The sequence below is a fragment of the Callospermophilus lateralis genome, chromosome 2, assembly GCF_048772815.1.
Source record: "Callospermophilus lateralis isolate mCalLat2 chromosome 2, mCalLat2.hap1, whole genome shotgun sequence".
NCBI classification, from domain to species: domain Eukaryota; kingdom Metazoa; phylum Chordata; class Mammalia; order Rodentia; family Sciuridae; genus Callospermophilus; species Callospermophilus lateralis.
The window spans coordinates 82,982,823-83,004,593 of record NC_135306.1 but is presented as its reverse complement, the minus strand read 5'-3'; the positions used below and the strand labels follow the sequence as shown (position 1 = coordinate 83,004,593).

At 38.1% G+C, this 21,771-nt stretch overlaps 1 protein-coding gene across 5 annotated transcripts in view; it reads right to left on the bottom strand.

Annotated features, from left to right (window-relative positions):
- The window catches only part of Ntrk2 (neurotrophic receptor tyrosine kinase 2), a 346,426-nt gene that overhangs the window by 310,322 nt on the left and 14,333 nt on the right, over positions 1-21,771 (bottom strand). For all 5 annotated transcript variants that reach the window (XM_076843523.1, XM_076843524.1, XM_076843525.1 and 2 more), the window contains exons 2-4: positions 6,910-6,984; positions 6,724-6,795; positions 2,376-2,444 (exon numbers count right to left, since the gene is read on the bottom strand). In XM_076843523.1, the coding sequence (XP_076699638.1) occupies positions 2,376-2,444; positions 6,724-6,795; positions 6,910-6,984 (216 nt within the window). The remainder of the gene's footprint in view (positions 1-2,375; positions 2,445-6,723; positions 6,796-6,909; positions 6,985-21,771) is intronic.

Sequence of the window (21,771 nt, the reverse complement as noted above, 5' to 3'; positions counted from 1 at the left end):
CATTTAAAATCGTTACATAGACTCTGCCTGGCATTAACCACAATACTTAAGATTTCCGTGAGGACAGGACCTGGGCTTTGCAACATCATTTACTCCTGTGGTTTTTCTGGTTGGGTTCTAAGAATCTCAGGGATCCCTGGAGAGTTTTCTGGGAGTTTCTTTGGGGGAAATGTGGTCATGGTAGACTGGCTTAATTTGTGTCTGCTTCATCGCTTCCAAGTATCCCTCAAACACCAAAATAGGATTTGACACTATAAGATACAGAATAAAATGCAGAAGAGACCCACAATCAGTTTAAACCCCAGTAATCCAAGATGTTTCCTAGAGTTCTGAGTAGATAAAAAACTAAAGTCTTTCTAAAAAGAGGGTGTAATTAAATCAGCAGAAGGGATAAAGAACCGAAGGGATGCTTTATTATAAATAGAGCGTTGTTCATATGACCATACAACACTGGCAGACGGCTGGCTCCTTCCTCCAGCTCGCTGTGCAAATTCCTTTCACAATGATTTTTACAGCATGTTACACTGATCTGTTTAGGTTTCTATCTCTCCCCCTGGAGAACAGAATGCTTAACACAGAAACTTTTCTCCTTGTAGCCCCATGGCCTCGTCATTCTGATTTGTAACAGGTACATAGTGAACACTTGTTGAATGAATTGATTAAATGTGCTGTAGGGAGAATATTGAGACATGAATTTGAAACCAAAACACTAATTTTTAATCCACTCACAAAATTTTATGTAGTGGTACTCAACATTTTTACACTGAGTGCTTTACCCTACTAGATCTCATATTCTCCTTTCATTTGCATGTCTAGACATCTTCCATAAACACACACACACACACACACACACACACACACAGACAAATATACCATGTTCTCACAAGCATGTGGAAGCTAAAGAAGTTAATCTCAAGTGCTCGGGAGTGATATTGGCAAAATCGTATTGTTATATTTTATGCATGTACTAATATGTAACAATAAAACCCACCATTATGTTTAACTATAATGCACCAATAAAAAATGTGGAAAAAAAAAGTGATCTCACAGAAGTAGTGTATAGAATAGTGGTTACCAGAGGCTGGGGAGGATAGTAGGGAGGGGTAATAGAGACAGATTGGTAACTGGATACAAAACTAAAGCTAGATGGAAGGAATAAGTTTACTGTTCTATAGCACAGTAGGTAGATTACAGTCAACAATATTTCATTCATGTGTTATGAATGAAACATATCATTCATGTTTCAATACAGCTACAAGAAAGTATTTTGAATGCTCCTAACACAAAGGATTGATAAATGTTTGAAATGATGGATGTGCTTATTACCCTGATCATTACATATTGTATACATGTATCAATACATAATTTGTACCCTAGAAATATGTATAATTATTATGGGTCAATTAAAAATATCTTCAAAAACGAAACATTAGGGCTTCAACTCCCTGAATTCAATTTATTCCAAATAATTGTCAATTGCCAAGACTTTTGCCATGTAGCCCCCATTCCTATCTATCAACACTGTCTCTTCTCTAGTGGCATCTTCCAATCTGCACAAATTCCTCATGAGTAGGGATGGTTTCTCATAAAAATATTTCATGTTTCAGGCAATGCATAGTTTAAGCAAAAGCCACTTCCGATGCTTCAAAGGCTTTGCTTGTCCTTCCAGGCCCACATGTGCCACACAAAACCTGCGCCTCAGGGCTCTTTGGAGCATCTAACACAGAGGAATGGCAACAGTTCACAGTTGCTTCACAGTGATAACACCAAGCATTGAGCACACTTGAAATGCTGGTCGTTAGTCATCAACACATTTAAATGTTTCTCCTATCATTTTACAGCAGAGGAAATTGGGACATGAGGATAAATACTGAATGCAGTGTCAGACCTAGAAGCAAATCTCACAATGACAGGTGGGAAGGGAGGACATCCCCTCCTCCAACATTCCCTACACCTGAGCTGGCCCTGAAGGACAGAAGCTGAGAGAGTTTTGCCCACTGTCATTTCCTCTTTGATAAGGGTGTTTTATTTTAGGGCCTGCCTGTAACAAGAACCAAAAATGCTCTGAGATACAAACAGCCATTTAATGCAAAGCCTCCTGTTTTTTTTTTTCCATTCTTTCCTCTATTAAACAATATTTTGGAAAAATAACATTCAAGCTCTTCATAAATGATGCATTACTATTAAGATTTTTATTTTTTAATTACTAAATCATATTTTCAGAAGGATAAAAGAACAAGAAGCCAAAACTCATGAAATAATTTTTCAAGAGTTTTGATATAAATGTAGTCTTGCAATATTGCTCTCTTAAAAAAATACTTAATTATCCCTTTCTTTGAAAAATTTCCCCCAAATGCCACACACTCATTACTTACAGCTCAGACAAGTCAAGGTGACGGAAATGTTTCCTAGACAAACTCGTCAGTTTATTTCGGGTAAAATTGCTGAAAGGAATCAAAAACATTAAATGTGAGTTTAAAATGCTACATCTTAGGAACAATGTATTCAAATAGAGATTTTGTTTTCAAAATATAATTTTATTTGATCTTAGTACATGTCTTACTTAGATCCAATCATCTCTCTCTTGGAGTGATAGCTCTGTTTTTACCCTGCTCCTCCTACAGTTCCTGTTTACTGGGAAGAAGAAGAGTATATATTTTCTGTTTCCAATCTCTTTTCTTTTTTTACCCAAAAGCTTATTTTTCATATTTTTATTCAGAAAATAAGTTATATACCTTGTAGAGAGCCTGACCTCTTGAGCAATTAATAGGAAGATATGTAAAATAAAATAAGATTTAAAACTACCAGCTCACTAGGGGGAAAAGATACTTTAAAACTAAAGAGTATCGTGAATATTTTGAAGTTACATGACACACAAAGCTCTGAATCCGTGCTTAATGAAATTTCAGATGACTTTAGGAAAAGAACACACATTCTGATTGATAAATTCTGCTGGGACTTTTTATATATGACTGAGACAAGTGAATAATTCCATAATGAGAACAATGAAAAGTCAAAAAATAAAGAATACATCAGATTTCATCTTGAACTAGTCCAGCAACATAACCAACATGAGATCTAGACCAAACAGACAATGAAAGATGGTATATCTATGGTTAAAAAAAGAATAATGAATTTCTTGGCATGTTCCAAATATGTCATTTTATTCAGTGGATGGGAGTTTCCAATAATCAGTGCCATGAGACCGTGGAGTCAATTTCCCAGACATAATCCTGGCAACTGGCTCACTCTTTAAACATCTATTTATTGCTAGAAGTTATGTAAAGTGTGTCCAATTCTTGGGCCTCAAGACATAAGTTTAATAAGTGATATAAATGTAAACAAGCATCAACTTTTATTTAAAAAAAGAAAAAAGCATCCAAGACCTGGACCAACCAGAAGAAATCATAAGTCTTTTAAAGTCTTCTTCTTATTGAGGAAAGCAAGGGTTGGGCTGAGCGTCAGATAAAATGTAAGATCTGAGGGTGACTGTAGTCCTGGCCCCTTACCTGAGGGCCAGTCTGTTGTGTCAGCCCGATGAAATCATGGGGTGGAAGTGTCCTGGTGTGTCTGACCCGCCCTCTTTAGAGAGGGATTAAAGCTCAGGTGGTAATGCATGAGCTACAGCTAGTTGGTTAATGAATAAAGAACATGCCTCGTTAGTGGCTCATAATTCAGGTCTGTGTATGTCCATTCTTTATAGAATTCTCTTTAAGATCTCTACCCATCCAAACCCCTACCTACTCAGAACACCCTCCTTCCTTCTACACTTGCATCTTCTCTCTTCACACTGAGTGTAAAGTGCTCACCCACATGAAGTTGTAAAATGTGCCCACATAAATCTTTTCTTTTCGGAGCATGAATTAAGAATGGGTTTCACTGAAAAGTCAATCCTCCTGTCTTTCCCATAGTCTATAAGGCACAAACACTTTTATCTGAGAGGAAAAAAAAAAAAATCACCAAAACGCCCCACTCTTTCCATCCAAAAAAAAAAAAAGAAAAGAGAAAAAAATTATACAGGTTCTCTCTGTTAGCTAGTAAACCTCCCGCACTGGAAGCAGATGCCTGTGTCAGGCTGCCAGCAGCATAGTGCAGAGCTGGGTTACGGGCCAAAGAACAAGATGAGTTTTATGAACCATACTTATTATTGGGGCCAAAAGCCAAAAAAGTGGAAGAAGGAAAGAAAAAAAAAATCAACAATCCTCTTACTGTTTGATTATAGAACTTTGCTAAGGAGCTAATTAGCACCTCTGCAAAGCCCCTTGGAAAATACAAATACTAGTTTTTCTCACAGTCTTTGGATTGATTCTTAGGGGCTAGGCAGGAATGAAAGGCGCCAAGAAATACGCTCAGTGACCAGTAACTGGGGCTCTGAACAGTCACCACATGATGCTAGAATGGCCAGGGAAGGGAGCAAAGTGGTGAAAGTAAAGGAGAAAATCCAGTTGGAATTTTCCTAAAACCCAAAGTGAAATAGACTGGTCTTGTACACATTTTTATATTGTCAGGGAGACTCAGAAAAATAATCAGTATATTCCACAAATAGAGAAACAATTTTTAATGCACATTTCTTCATTAGCTCCTTGCACCCCACTGTGTTGACAACTGAGGTAAGAGAGTAATTTAAATCAAGGGAAGAGCTGGTTCCAGAGTCTTCAGTCATAAGCAGAGTTTGGGACTCAGGTCCAGAAAGGCAGACACCTGACCTGACTCCTCTTTCCTCAAAAGCAAATGACTATATTTAATTTCATAGTTTGGTGAATAAGATCATCTTTCATGGTGTGAATACATGAAGCTTATTGACATCTGATCACTTCTTCATAATTGCCCCAAAATCTGCCTAATCTTACTCCATCTTGCTACTTGACTATAACTACAAATATCAGTAGAGCATTTGCACTTGGCTTCTCAACTGTTGTAAGGAAACTATATGAAACACATACATGTTTTTAGTTTTCTATTTTCAAATGATACTACTATAAGCTGTGTATTGTACATAGAACATTTTTAAAATTATTCTACTATATATCAACATAAAAATAATACACAAGGTCTATTAATAAACTGCAATTAACCAGAGCCCACTGCTCAAATCACAACATTAGGTGGTGTGATAAAATAGCCAGTAAAATGTGATTGTTGAGTAATTTGGGTCTAAGGTCAGCTGTAATGAAAATACCAGAACTTAACCACTGAGGTCATTAATTACATTAAAGTGATTGCATTAGCGCATTTTGTCTTTTTCTTCTATCCAACTTCTCTCTTGTTTATGCTACCAAGGCCTACGCAGACATCAGATTTGTACAAGCAAACTGACTAGAGACGAAGCCAAAAAACATTTAAATGAAATGTGTTAATAAAGTTCCTTAGAGTTTCATTATGTTTGTGCAGAATGTTTTATATCTTAACTGCCCAGACTATTTTTAAAGTGACTTCACCATTATTACCACCTATAAAAAAGGAAATCATGATATTGGCTTTACAAAATTAAGATTTTCCCATGATATCAACAAATCTCCATAGAGTATCCAAGCAATCTGCTCTGAGAGAATTTCTTTTATAACTGGCATGGAAATAAGTCAGGGAACTGTTCTTCCCAAGAATAGAAAAAGGACAAATGTTATGAGAAGAGCTGATTCTCTAATTACATGGATGGCACAAATTTTATTTTCTGTACTTTTTTATTATAAGAACATGGAGAAGGGTTAGCCCTAAAGTCATAATTCTGCCACCCGGGCAAGTCCTAGAACCTCCTCAGATTGATCAGACCTGTGAAATGGAAATTTCTAAAAATCTTCCCTATGAATTCTCAAAAAAATCAAGTGAGATAACATGGGTGAGAACTCTAAAGACACAATGTAGACTCTGAGACATATAAAGTATCACTGTACAGGGGACTTGGCCTGCAAAACAAAACCAGTGAATGCACACGGCAATCTGCTGGTAGAAGCTCCCTCTGGAAACTCAGGAAATGGGGATACCAATCTGAACTTAGTTATGCATAGACATTAAATGGTCACTTGAGTGACCATTTAATGAAAAAATTTCTCAGGAAGGCCACATCTTATTACTTTAAATGCTATCTAGAAGATTTTGGAGCAAACCATATAATAACTGATTTTCCGTAGTTCCATTTGACCTCAGTTGACAAGGCACCCATGATTCAGGGGAAAACATTTCCTACAGTTAATAAATGTCTGAATCTTTCGCACATCCCAGGATTGATTTTTTTCCTCCACTTGTATCAATCCATAATAGACAGTATTGAGAAAATGAAGGTTCAAAAGAAGACCTATTATTGGAGTGGGGGAAGCATTAGTAATTTTTAGTTCTCTAAAAAAGGCCAAAGCCACGTCAGCTTCTTTCAGTTCCACCAGTTTGATGTCTTCCAGAGAGCATGTCTTGATTCCAGGGAAAATAATCAAGGACTCTGTACAAGGACATAGTTTTCACATCAGACTCCTTGCTGTTGGCCTATTGCTCTGTCCAAGATGGAAATGGCCCAGGAATTCATGAAAGGGAATAAACAGGCTGTTCTAAGTACCCCTCTGAAGCCATTCAGAAATCAAACAAACTCAGAGCTAATGTTTCTAAGCTATTATCACAGCTACACTAACTTTTGAAAAAAGGAGGTGTAAGGTTGGAAAAGAAGGAAAATAAACAGAAGGGTAAAATACTGAATAAATTGGGTCCTAGGAAGCAAAAGAATCAATATCTACTTACATGTGCTGTAGGTTGCTGTTCTTCAGAAATGCTTTATAAGCCACAAATTTTAATCCAGAATCCACAATTGTCCTACGAAAACACATAATTTCAGGCATATTAGAACTAAACAGCAAATGCCTTGCTTACCACAGTGGAGTACAAGAAAAATCTTTGAGATAATGCACGCAAGTCCTGAGTACTCACAGGTTTTTTAGTCCCACGTAAGCTTCAACATCATCTTCATTGATGATTTCTAACCTTTTCTGATTTGCAATAAAACTGCAACAAAGTGGAGAGGGAATACCAGTGAGTCAGAATGCAGAAAATAACAAGAAAGGATACATAACTTTCATCCAACCTCACCAAGGTGTACAAGGTGATGTCTCTGTACCTACTCTAGCACTACACACACACACACACACACACACACACACACACACACACACACAGAGCAAGGAGAGCAAAATGGACAGTCTTATTGAAAAGAAACTATGACTGGCCAGGTTTCACGGTCAGTGATCAGTTCAACATATTTCGTTTTTTTCCTTTTCATCACTTCTCCCTCCCTTTTCAGAGTATCACCAGTGTACAGAGGTGAAACTTTCTTGAAAGATGCATCTACCACCCTTCACATGGGTTCCACACTCATGGTGACAGCCACAGGTATGCTGGTTTCCTCAATTCAAGGGAAAATCATATTTTTTTTTAACATTCTAAGAAACAGCCACTTTCTCCTTTGACCTCCTGGAACACTGGAATGCATTTCTCCTCCCCACTTCATCCCTCCCTCCCCTTCTCCCCACCTGCTTTTCCTGGCCCAGCCTCCTCTTCTTCTGCCCTTGTCAGTAACAACATCAATTTTTCCTTTACTGAACCACATGTCACAAACACCGCATGGTCCTTAGGAACTCACATCACCTCCTCAGACTCCAAATACTTAAATATAGGAGATTAAGGACTCTGGATGACAGTGAACTCTAGACTCTTGGCCATGATGACTGGCTTAGAAGTGTTCATGAGACCTCAATTAGATCCAAGAATGACACAGATCTGGGGCTTCCAGTGTAATTTTCTTCCACAAGGAAAGAGATAGTCCAAGTACGAAGTCACCATGTATAAGAAAAGAAAGCTAATGAGATACAATGAGAGACAGAATTCTGAAAATACTACTTGAGCCTTTGGATCCAGCCATATAAAGAGAGACATCACTAACCTAAAGTCTGATCTGGATTTATGTCACTTGCAATCAATGAAGTCCCTGGTAGTATGAACATAGCTAGAGAAACTACCATACTGAGCCAGGGGCTGTGGCACACACCTATAATCCTAGTGACTCAGGAAACTTAGGCAGGAGGATTGTGAGTTCAAAACCAGCCTCAGGAACTTAGGCCCCAAGCAACTCAGTGAGACTCTATTTCTCAATAAAATACAAAAAGGGGACTGGGGATGTGGCTCAGTGGTTAAGTCCTTCTGGATTCAGTACCCAATACAAAAAAAAAAAAGACCTACTATCCTGGAATTGCCATACTCTAACTTGTATTACAGTTATTCAAGTATGTGTTTCTATTTACTTTTCCTAGATCACACTGTATTTGAAGATAGAACTATATTTATAGTTCTTAATATGCACCACAGTACCTAACTTAGTCCTTTACACAAGGATGAATGGATGGGTGGGTGGATGAGAGGAAGGAAGATAGAAGGTTGGACAGATGGATGGGTGGGTGGGTCAATGGAAAGAAGACTGGATGGATGGATATACGGGTAGGCAGACATATAATCTTGGAGTTACAAAAGTACTACAAGAATTATTTGAAAATATTTAAGATACATAACATATTAAGACACTGAAAACAAATATATATATATATATATCCCTGCTGTTAATTAGGTAAAATGAAAAAACATTAAACAATGATAGAGAATACACAACGTCTATAAGTTCCTTCTACCCAGTGAGGGAAAGAAAAGGATGAAGGTGTACTGCAAGGGTTTCGGCAAATATAAAAAATAAAATAAAAACAGATAAATTTTCTGAGGGTATAAATTACACCAAAGAGAAATACCTTTAAAATGATCCACACAAACATTGTCTCATCACATAAAAAAGCAGCCTCCAAGATAAAAAGGTATCTTCCTTTCAAAGATCATGGTTCTCCTTGACACTCAGGGCCTGTCATGTCATAAATGTGCAAGAAGGAAGCCAATAACATAAATAACAGGCAATTCCCTTCTCTCCTTCCACCAGATTCAGAAGAAGAAAATATTTTGAGATTGAAGTTAAATGCTCACTTTACAACATCAAGTATTTATGAAGTGTTTCAAAAGCATCACAGTTTGGAGACATTTTTCCAAGACTTTCATTGCACTAATATTTTCAATAGAGACCACAGTGACCTCACTCTTCTAAATTATCTCATAATAAGCACTGAATTACAAAAAGTCATAAATAATTTTAACACTTTTTTCATGTCATTGGCAGCAGAAAAGATAGAAAATGTAGGCAAGGTTTCCTTTAGGGTTACCAGCAGGACTTCCAGATAAACCTACACTCTCCTTGCAGCAGAATTGGCTTGGTGCCTGTCATTGCTCTGAAGTCACATGGAGAGTCCTGCATCTGTCTTTACCTGGATCATCCTTGTATCCCCCATGATTTTGACAAGCACCTGACACTCAATAGGTACTTAACCAAAGCCTATGTAACAAAGCACTTGTCTTTTTCTTTTCATTATTTATTCCCTTTACTTTATTTTTTATTTTATTCAACCATGTATTTAATTTGTAAACTTCCTAGTCATATTCAATAAATGCAATGAGCTAACAGACATAAGAGAAAGAAAACCAGGAGCAGAGACATCAATGGGGCCAGGAATTAGGTTTAAAAATACATATGCTCATTAGGAAAGGGCCAGATTTTTAATTCTAAGCTTTCTGGTCACCAAAATTCAAGAAAAGAGAAGAAAAATTTTTTTATGAATTCATAATATTCATGAAGAGGAAAATTAAGCAAAGCACAACTGTTCTTGGATCTAAGACCAGACAGGAGATTTTGTTGAAAGCCATCAAAAGAACTGTGTGAAATTATGAAAAATGGTTTTCTACTGGGGAAGAAGGAATGCCCTGGGTAAATTTTTTTCCTGGCAATATGGAAACACCAAGAGAAGAGCTGGATGTAAAGATTGGCAAGGGCTCCTTCAGCAGTAAATTCCAAGGATGCCCCCTGTAAGTTACCATCTGTGGAGATGTCCAGTCTAGCTGCTAGCTATAAATCGCTCATGAAACCTGCCACTAAAAGCCACCACTAAGTAAGGAATTTTAAGGTTAGAAAGGAAGCCAACGAAGTTAATTACAGGCCATCCACAGAGGGAAAACCTCAATGGCCGAGAAAATGTGAAAAACTGCTCATCTCAAAAGGAATCTGAAATGCAAATGAAAATAATGACATTCCATTCCTCTCCCGCTGCAGTGACAAAATGTTTAACATCTGACAATATAAACTTATAAAGCCGGGTGTCTCTTACATTGTTGGAGGCAGTGTAAATGGGTTTAACCACTTTGAAGAGCACTTATCACTATCCTGGAAAATTATAAAGCAGAACCCTCTGTGGCCCAGCATTTCCATGTCTAATTATTCCCAGAAAGAAATTCTCACACATGAACACAAGAGGACAGATGGAATAATATTCACTATAAGACAGTCAACAGACTAATCAAAAGCCAGAAACAACCTCAGTATCCATCCACCAAGAAACAAAATTTTTAAAAATAAGGTATGGTAAAAATATATATTAAACTCAAACCAAATCTATATTTTTAGCAGAAAGAGATCTCCATGTTAAGTGGGAAAGAAAATAAGCAAAATTGCACACAAATATACACATACAACATGAAACAAATTATTTGAAAGTATAAAAATACACAAAAGCAATACCACGTAATCAAGTACATGTAAAGGATAAAAGTGATTACAGGAGAGATTACCTGGGGAAAGGAGAACAGGCATGGAATAAAGAAATTTAAAACTTTAAGCAACTTATTTTATTAAATTTTTAGCCTATTTCTTTTATCAGAAAAGATTTGCAAGAGGAAAAACAAAATGTTAAGGTTTCATTTATGAATATAAGTACATGAAGTTGTACCATGTTTTTTGGAATATTTTTTAATTTATGAAGAAAAGGAGAAGGAAAGAAGACGGAGGGACGGAGAGAGGGAGCAAAGGCGAGTGAGATAGAAAGAAATGGAGAGGAGTAGCAAAAGAAAGAGAAATGGAGGCAGCCATACAAGCGAAATGATGCAGGAAAGCTGGACCCAGTGGACCAACACACCTGCTTTCAGTTCCTGGTTGTGTAGACCATTCACAAGACTAACAGAACAGCCTCCTGCCTCCTGCCCCAGAGCCTCTGGACAGAAACAGAAAAGGAAGGTATATACTACACTGCCCCCTCCTGGTGACTTCCACCTGCCTCCAGGGGATCCTGGTAACACCAGGCCTTTCTGGCTCTTTCATCTCAGCCAAAGGTCCATCAGCAGATTTCCCCCAGAAAAACCATTCTCCATCATTCCTGTCACCATGCTGTGGAACTCTGAGAGCTCGGCTTAATAAAACATATCTCCAAAAAGGCTTTAATTTCCCAAGGAAGCAGAAGGAAAGACTGGCATTTTGGCCTGGGTCCATCTCAGGAGCTTTCTTTCCATGACGACCTCTGGCTCCTCTGACCTTTGCCCAGGGTTCTAGAACACTTAGGCCCCTGAGGTTTTCATGCACAGCCTCTCTGACCTAGGCTTACCCCAGAGGAATCCCACAGCAGGTCACCATCCTCTAACCTGTAGAGGTTGACTTCATTCTCTTTAAGACGAGTTAACAGTGTTTAAATCATGACAAAAAGACTTGGTGGTTTGGGATTTTTTAAATTTAATACCCCTTAAGAATATCTCTCACATACCTCTTTGAACCCCCCAGGACCTCTGACCCTTCTCCTACTCACTGGAAATCTGTTAGGAATTACTGTTGGCCGCCAGCATCCTGTGTTGTCCAAACATACCTTCCTCCTTCCTCAAGTCCATATATTGGATGTTGGCAAGGATTTCATATCATGAAAGTTACTTTTACAGCCTTTTCCCCCGTGTATTTACTACACCCCAAACTATTATCTACTGCCTGAAAAGTTGGATCTCATATGTTAGGGATACCTCAATGTGCTCACCCAAATATATCCTGATACTCCACCCAAATCTAACCTGAAATATCACTTAAGTGACTGGTAGGTGACACCAAAAGCTTTTTCCAATCAAAACATTTTTATTCCATGAATTGACAAGCACTTTTTTTTAGCATCTATAGAACTTCTTAAACTTATAATTAAGAATTAGAGGGAAGTGAGGTGCTCTTTGTATCCACAATTTTACTTTTCTATTAACCTAACAAACCAGCTGAACTGTTAACTTCTCAAATGTAAAGGTCCAATTTGTTTCACAGCATCTTTAGTTCCCAGCAAAGCCAGTGTCCACAGAATGTCTGCACTCACAGACGTACTGACGTACTTGAGTTTTATAACATAACCTCACTGGAGAAAACCAAACACATACACAGATGCATGAAAAACATGCAATAACACTAAATGAAGATTGTGATCATACAACAACTTCATCTATTGTGTAGAAAACAAGGAAACAAAGTAAATACAATTACAGAGGAAGATGGAGAACCAATTTGAAAGCAAAATTTATCCAAACTAAAAGTGAATTTAGATTACAAGCATACAACAGATTCAAATCAATTACTTTTTCTTTATGTTAAAAACCAATTGTTCTTGGCAGATGGGAATTTATTTGCCTCAGAATCCATCAGTCTCGGGGATTTAATATTAGAAATGGACTACAGAGATCTACAGATTCAGTGGCTCTGGATCTTGAAGAACAATGGATGCTGTCAGGGAAACAACGCCCATTCCACAGTGTTTGAAGAGCTAAAGAAGAAAAGGTTTCTAACAGAGATGCAAGCATCTGTACTGTGCAGGCAAAATTGAAGAAACTACAAAATATGATTGAAAAAAAATCAGATAGACACACACACATGACTGGGCAGGTCAGTGAAGGTTTAAATGGGGAAAAGATATTGATATCAAGCCTTGAAAGTTGACAGATGAAGAATCTGAACATAAGCAAAGTTCACAGTACATGTCATCTTGTTTTGCATTGTCACCAAAGCTTCTCCATTCTCAACTTGACATTCAAGACCTTTACTAAGACATTTTCCTGAGGGTAAAGAATTTCCTCTCCTTGGGCTTAACAAAAAGTTGGCTTTGGGGGAAAGAAAAGAGGTTCTTTCAGAAAAAAATTCACAGAAACATTTCTGAATTACAGGTTTCCTGGAAAGGGTCCTCAATACATTTTAAGAGATTTTACATTTGCCTTAACAAGCTATCAAATAATTCCTCTACATAATCCTCCCAAGCAACAAAGAATTGTTTCCAATACACCTTTTCTTCATGTACAGCAATATTACTCAAAACTAAAGTTTCCCCTTAGCTTTGACTTATTACCTGAACTGTACTTTAAAAATACGTCAAAACAAAATGAAAACATCCGTGAATATTGCAAAGAGTGACTCTTAAAATGTAATTACTTTCTGCTATCCTAGCCACCCACACCCCACCACCAAATACAGAGAGAGATTTGATATAAGTAGATACACCTCAAATGCCATGGGTGATTGTGATATGTCCCCAAGCTTAGAACCAGGAGCTGAAGCACTTCAACTACGATAGGATTCTCTTTTCCATAAAATTTCTTTCATAGGGAATACAATAATCCATTTAAAAAAAATCCCTTTGTTCCCTAGTTCCACAGCTAGGCAGCTTCAGTTTCTCAACAACAACAAAAATCAATCAATCAGTCAATAAATAAATAAAAGCTGAGAAACAATGTAGTATCTGTGGGGACATGAACGGAAAGAGTATTGCTATGGTTTGGATGTGAGGTGTCATACAAAAGCTCCCATGTTAATGCAGGACTGCTCAGGAGTGAAATGATCATGGATTATGAGAGCTGTAACCTAATCAGTGGATTCATCCGCTAGTTTGATGGTTCATAATTTGAATGAACTAACTGGGTGGTAACTGTAAGCAAGTAGGGCATGGCTAGAGGAAGTTATGCCACTGGAGGTGTGCCTCTGGGGTTAATATTTCCTCCTTGTGCCTCCCTTGTGCATGTTCTCCTTTTCTCTCTTTCTTCCCACTCCCCCACCCGCTTCTTGGCTGATGGAGCTGAGCAGTTTTTCCTCCACTACACCCTTCCACCATCATGATGTTCTGCCTCCCCTCAGGCCCAGAGTAATGAAGTTGGCCAACCACAGAATGAATCTCTGAAACTTTGAGCCGAAATAAAGTTTTTCTCCTCTGAGCTGTTCTTGTTAGGTATTTTGATTATAGCAATAGAAGACTGACTAACACAAATACCAAATAAACATTCAAACTATGAATCTGAATGGCCTACACTAGTACACTATTAAGCACCTGCACTTCCAGCTTCATTTTGGCCTTGAACTTAGATGTAGCACAAGAAACATGCTTTCTGTGGAGTAAAAATGTCACCAAGACAATGCTGTGAATGCTTCTTCTTCTTTTTTTTTTTTTTTTTTTTTGACAATGCCAGATCACTTCCCCAAGGTCACATACCTGCCAAATCAGAATTTGTGCCTAGATTTACTTGCCTCTTAAGTCTGAGCTCTGTCCCAAATTGCAAAGACTGTGGGCTTCTAAGTCTAGCACCTTCAGTAAGGAGTCATTTCCAGAATTTCTGCATAATGGATATTCACAAATAATCACAGCCTAACAACAACTGGTAAGGAAAATGATACTTTTTAGGATAATGTCCTGTATTTTATCTACATAGAATTATAATAGGAAATAAGAAATAGTCACAACCTTACACAATGTCAATCTCTGAGAACTGAAGCTTCCTAGAACAGTCCAAAAGCCCTGGGCATTTAAGTATTCAAAAGCCTGGAGAATAAATGGTACAGTACGAAGGAGAACTAGTTTCACCTCTTACTAGGCCCTGTGTCTCAACTGCTTTGTCTATAAAAAGGGATAATAATAGAAACTGCTTCATGAGGTTGTCAGAAAAACAAGAAAATTGGTCCACATCTAAACACTTCAATTAATGGTGGTTGTTATTTAAAAGGAGCAGAAGACGACATTCAAGACTTGACCTGGTTACTGAGTAGATGGTAAACCTAATCTCACTTGGCTGTCAGTGCCGACATCTGGACTTAATAATGTCAACATTTCTCTTTAATATACAAATTATAAGAAAAATTCCCCCAGAATATTATGAATATTATAAAAAAACTTACACTCTGTATTTTTCTCTGAAAGTTTATAGCATCATTCTTATCTGTCTCTACTAATAAGGAGAGTTCCAACAAGTAACACCACAACTAACAATCAGAAAAACTAATTATGGAAAAAACAATACTCAAGATCTTCAAAAAACACCTTCATCTTCCTCAGGACAATATAAATAATTTGACTGATTAGCATTTTCTCCCATGCAGATTTAAGACTTGAGCTGGGCACAGAAGGTGCATACCTGTAATCCCAGAGGCTTGGGAGACTGAGACAGGAGGATCTCAAGTTCAAAGCCAGCCTCAGAAAAAGCAAAGTGCTAAGCAACAGTGAGATCCTGTCTCTAAATAAAATATAAAATAGGGCCAGGGCTGGGGCTCAGTGGTCGAGTGCCTCTGAGTTCAATCCCTGGTACCGACCCCCCCGCCCGACACTGAATAAAACAAACAAACAAACAAGAAAAGATTGGACATCAGTCCAAAAATAGTGTGATGGGTAGATTTTATAACCAGAGTACCCAAAAGTCACAGCAAGCAGCACATGGTCCAGATATTGTCAACACAGCATGTTTTTCTTATGGTACTCATTAACATTTAAAATTGGAAATTTTTCACATTTTAAATATCTGAATTTTCATGTTCTCTTTTTAAAAAAAGTCTACTACAGCGAACCAACATTTTTCTTCCTGGCAACCATCAGTAGGAGCTCAGTAGCACTACTGATAGGGGTTTGGAGAACTGGCCTTGGCTATTTCACTGGCTTGTGGAAAGATTTTATGACACCTGATTTAATTCTTGCTTGTAATTTCCTCTGAGACTTCAATGCTCCAACTATTCTCGTACATTGATAAGAGATGTATAGAGATCCCTAACACAAGTCTCATCAAATAAAATGACAGAGAAACTACAAGGAAAAATAAAACACTCACTTAAAAAAAAAAAGTGACTTCTATTTGTTCCTCTGCTTTTGAAAAGGAACAAAAACAGAGACTTAGCCAAATAGAATTCCACGGTTAATATGGTGATGAATATAATCTCCAGGAGGAGAAAAAGTGGATGTTTTGGTGACAATTTTTTGGTTCCAAATAATTTACTTAACATCATTATATAGTGTATATTAGATCTCAAACCTTTTGATAGCTCACACTAACCTATCTCAGCAAATGGAAAGACTTTATGTACACAGGCAACATGACAAGGTTAAATTAAACCATTAAGAGCTTTAGGACAGAAGTGGTCCTAATACTGAACTACCGTCAGGAATGTGGCTTAATACATATTGGGGGTTGGTGAAATCTAACATCAGTCAATCAGAAACCACCAGAAGCATACATGAGCTCATTCAGTCACTTGGAGTATGCAGTGCAGCTAATTCATCCTGGCAGGTTCAGGAGGATTGGAGGCACCACAGGAGCCTGAGGGAGCTTTTCCTATGGCCAGGGAAGCCTCCTGATCACACCTGCTCCTAACTGCTTCTAGGCCAAAATCATCTCTGTTACTCTGTGGGGTGGCACTCTGGGGTCTCATTCATTTGTCCAAGTTCTGGGCAGTCACAGAGGTGCTTTCCCCACACGCATGGATCTGCATGCTGGGACCTCTGCAGCTCATCTTCGTACTCGAGCAGGGTGGCTTCCACCTGGATGAGCACGTAGGCTGGGCTGCTCAGTCTTTGTACAAAGATGTCAGCCCTACCATCTGCTTGTCTGGTTTGAAAAGGGAATAGCCAGATCTGCCTTAACCAGCAAAAGAGACAAAAAATTTCCAGTCTCTGGTCAGAAGAGGTAACCTCAGATCATCCACTTCTATCAAAGCCTAGTTCAGCAAAGGACACGTGGGGATGGGAGCCTGAGATCCTGCGCTGAATCCACTCACAACAGGTAATGGGAGGTTAAACTCTAGGACCACTTTGGACTTCTCACAGAATTGATGTCTTGTCACTTCCCCCAGTCCTTACTGCCTCTTTCAGGAAGAAGAAAATGAAATCTACTTCTGCATTTTTCATAAAAACTGTGCACTGCATCACTCATTGTCCCTGCAAAAGAAATTCCTTTCAGTGCCTAGTGCCAGACAAAGCTGGGTTCCTGTGGAATTAGTAGGCATTCTCCTTCCTAATAATGAGTTTCTCTTTTTGCTGCCAGGAAGTTGAAGACAAATGTTGGGTTCAGTTACAGCAACTATGTCAACCATTAAGGGTAGCTGGAGTTCTGATCTTCTTTTCTATTCCTTATTCCCACTCATTTTTACCCTGTTAACCTTATTATATAAATTGGTTATCTTCAATTATTCAAATACTAATGGCAAATTGTCACATTTCTAATATTCATTCAATAAAAATTAAATAGCCATCACATATCACATATAATATGCTGAGTTGATAGAATGACTTTATGGGTATTTTTAAGAAATGGGTTAGCAAATAATTTTATCTATAATCTTTCTATTTTTTATTTTTTTTTTACATTTTAGAATGAATGCTTATGAAAAAAAATGAAACTCCAATCCAACACATAAATTATCTGTTTTCTAAAAATGCCTTTTCCTCTTTCCCTGTTATTTCAGGCAAACCAATGTTCTATTTATGAGTCGTAAGGAAGAACTGCCAATGATTAGCCTGAGCTGTAAGAATTCTGAGAAGCATTCAAGTCAGCACAGATCACAACAGAATACAGTTCTGAAAGCTCTTGGCCTGCAGTCAGGCCAAATCATTCCATACAAAGAGAAATTTTGGAACTGATATTTCTGTTCCAGCTTCAGGATAGATCAAGCACGGCACAGAGAAAAACGAGCATCAGGCATAACATCAAGAAAGGAGAACAATTCAAGTGATAAAAGTTTAGGATCTCTATGAAGGTCTGTTTTGATTTTGGCATGATTTTTCAGCCAGCATTTACAGGCAGTGGGAATAAGAAAAGAGATACAATAAAAAGGACACTTCCAATTTTAACTTCAGTGTTTCAGTTCTCATGTTAACTTTTATCCATCTTTCTTTTTAAAATGTTACTGTCTTCTTTATACCTTTATTTATTTATTTTTATGTGATGCTGAGGATCCAACCCAGTGCCTCACACATGCTAGGCAAGTGCTCTACCCCGAGCTATAACCACAGCCCCAACTTTTAGCCATCTTTACCGAAGGCTACAGATTACTTTCTTTGGAGCTAAACTACAAAAATGCTAGTGGACCTTTCCAAGTATAAGTGGTTGTGTAAGGCCACAATAAAGAGAGTTATTTTGCAGAAAGGAAGTGTGAATGCATCTAAAATTCCTAAACAAATCCCTTATAAAAACCTTTAACTGGGGTGGGGACGTGGCTCAAGCAGTAGCGTGCTCGCCTGGCATGTGCAGGGCGCTGGATTGGATCCTCAGCACCACATAAAAATTAAAAAATAAAGATATTGTGTCCACCAAAAACTAAAAAATAAATATTAAAAAAAAAACCTTTAACTAAAGGGACATGCCATCATTTAAAAAGACACATTTTTGAGGTATATGGAGCAGTCACATTCATGGAGAAAGTAGAAGAGTGTTTGCAGAGGCTGGGAGGAGCTGGTATAGGGAGTCAATGCTTAGAGTGTTCAGAGTTTCAGTTTTGCAAGATGAATAACATTCTCAAGTTGGAAGGTGGTGACAGAAGACCAGCATGTGAGCCTACTTAATGCCACTGAACCATTTTTAAGTGGTTAAAATGGCAAATTTTATGTTTTGTGTATTTTTCCACAATTTTTAAAAGAAAAAAATTTATATTTTCTAAAAGCCTTGCAACTAAAGAGTGAAAAACAGTACTAAAAGGGGAAATGGAATACAAACTGATTACCTCCAGAGTCCAGAAGAACTGCTGGTAAACAACCTGACAAATGAAATGGACCAGGACTACTGAACACACCAAAATTGCAGAACAAAGGCTATGACCTGAATAATAGTGGCTAAATTTGACTCATGATTGCTCAGCACACAAATGGTCAATACCCCAATCAACTAAGCACACCAGGTCCTACCAGACAGGAGTAACATGTAAACAAGCCAAAGGGCACACAGGAGAGCCATGGGGAGCAGACCCCCTTTACACCTGTCCTCAACCACAACACCTGCTCAGTGCCAAGCACAAGGCAGATTCTTTTGCTTTTCAGTTTTCCCCCAGCCTCAAAGAATCTGTTCTCCCTCAAAACATGCTTAGGGTAGACACAAAATGAAAACTAACAGTATAGTGCAAAGTGTGTCTCCTACCCTGCTACACGCATTTCACATACATCAGCTCAATTTAACTGAAGAAATTCAAAGAGGAAGGCTTTCTTATCCCCCCTTTTTCCAGATAGGGAATCTAAAGCTCAGAAAGCTTTGGTAACTCACCCAATGTAGGACAGGCCACTTACCCTACACTTCCTACGGAAGCTCTTACCACAGGGATAACTCACCTACACAAACTCCCAAGGAATACAGAAAATGAATCCGTCAATCCACCTATGCATGTCAACTTATACTTGGGATTCCTTTCCACTAGCAATTTTGTAGTTTAGTTCCAAAGAAAGTAATCTGTAGCCTTCAATAAAGATGGCTAAAAGTTGGGGCTGTGGTTATAGCTTAGGGTAGACCAAATAAAGTTCCCTAGAGAGAGGGACCAGGCAGTACAATGGAGGACCCATCTGGACATCCTGGCAACCCCCACTGCATGTTCTTAGGGTGCATAACATATGCATACCCTGATTCAAAAAACCATGATAGGCCAAAACTACCATGCCACAGAAGCCAGACTGATAAGGTGGAGGTCTATTCTAACTGGATCACAGAGCCCTAAGCACTACAGGCATGGGCCTAAGCAATTTGAAGGCTCTCACTCTGTACTCCTCCAGCAAGTTCCTCCACATAAGGCAAGGAAGAAGTGCAGAATGCTCCTACCTAGAGATCACACCCTCCCTTCTTGACCAGGTACCCAGGATCCCTGAATTCCTGCTCCCAAACCCTGACTCCTCTCCTAGGGCCTGTGCAGACCTTTCCTTTGTGTCTATCCTCCTAAGGGTATATATCATGCCATGGACATGCAGATCATTAGGCATGCATGATGATGTGGGATAAAGGCAGAATCCAAGGTTGCCACCTGTGTTAGTGTTAATGGAGTTCAGCCATGCAGTTTGAACTGTACGCATGCCTGCATATGAGGTCTCTTGAGTTATTAGGGAAGAGAAGGGTGAGACAATCCAACTTGGAGGGCTTCTTTTGTACCCTTGAAATAAACAGCATAAATAAAATAAATAAATAAATAAAATAGGCATAGAAGTAGAAGTTGACCTAAATCTTATTACACATAACCCAGAAAAGTGCCAGGTGAGAAGACATGCTCAAAACATATCTGTTGACTGATAAATGAATTAATGCATCAATCAATCAATCAATCAATCAAAGCACATATAAACAGTTCATATCTGCCATTTCAGTTATCCATAGAAAAGATGGCTTTGCCAACAAAATATCTGTCACCTCTAACTATACATGTATAGATATATATCTAAAATGCAATGACTGGAGAATAAGGATCAAATAAATTCTAAGGTAGGCTGGGTAAGTAAAAGGCTCAATGATACCCTCAAGGCACCTGGAGTTCAACTCCAGAAGACATTTTTATTAGTGAAAGAAAAATCCCCTGAAAGAATAAATAAACTAGTTAAGAAATTAAATACCAGAGGGCCACATAGAATTACCATGAAACCCATGATTCAACCCATAATAAGACTTCTCTCACTGCAGTTAAACATTATATGTCAGTTCCATAATACCAGTTCCTTTTTAAAAATTTGACTTTCAAAATACATATGAACCTAAATCATTTTCACTTGTATGTCTATTATGAACATACTGCATTGTGTAAACATAAACAAACGGATGTTATTGATCTCAAGGGAGGATTATCTTTTTGGATTATTCAACACAATCTGTTCACCTATAGACTCCCCTACTCTATTTTTAAAAGCCTTCCAATCTTGTAAGTCTATCAGTTGTTTTATGATCAGTTTTGCAAACAACTATCAAAATGTTTGAGATGCCTAATAGTGTTAATTATTATAAATATAAAGGAAGCCCCATGAAACATTCATAGGATAAGCCCAATGCATTTTGACAGCAAAGGAACAAGAGTATAAGTATCAGATGGTACATTAAACCAGCAGCGACACATAATTTCTTTTACTCCTGATGTTTGCAGTTCTTTGAGAAAAATGAACAGCCTCTATCATCCATACTACAAGAAGGATAAATCACATCTGAAATCTCACTTTAGCATCGCTTTTTATGTGAAGCACTATAAATGCAGTCGCAGGGAAAACTGCAATTGATCCACAAGGCTATCCATTATTGACTATTACAGGACAGAAAAGGCTCAAATCTTTCTCATTAGACCTATTTGTTTGTTGGAGATTGGATGTCCCCAGAATGATTCTTTTCCCTGGATTTATCTCTGTTGCTGCCCTAGCCTGTTCTGCATTTGTCTTTGTCTGTTTGCCTTCATCCTCCAACTCTTCTCTGTCCCTCCTTCCTGCTGGATACACAAGCCACCTGCCTCATCAAGGCTTTGCCTTTTTTTGTTTCCACATTGATTTCTTACTGTATATGAACAAACTCTGTGCATTTTAATTCTATAGTGGTTATTTATATAAAATCAACATTTTAACCTGATAACATGAGAAAAGTCATGTCTAAAGATTTACATATTGATGACCCAGAAACCAACTC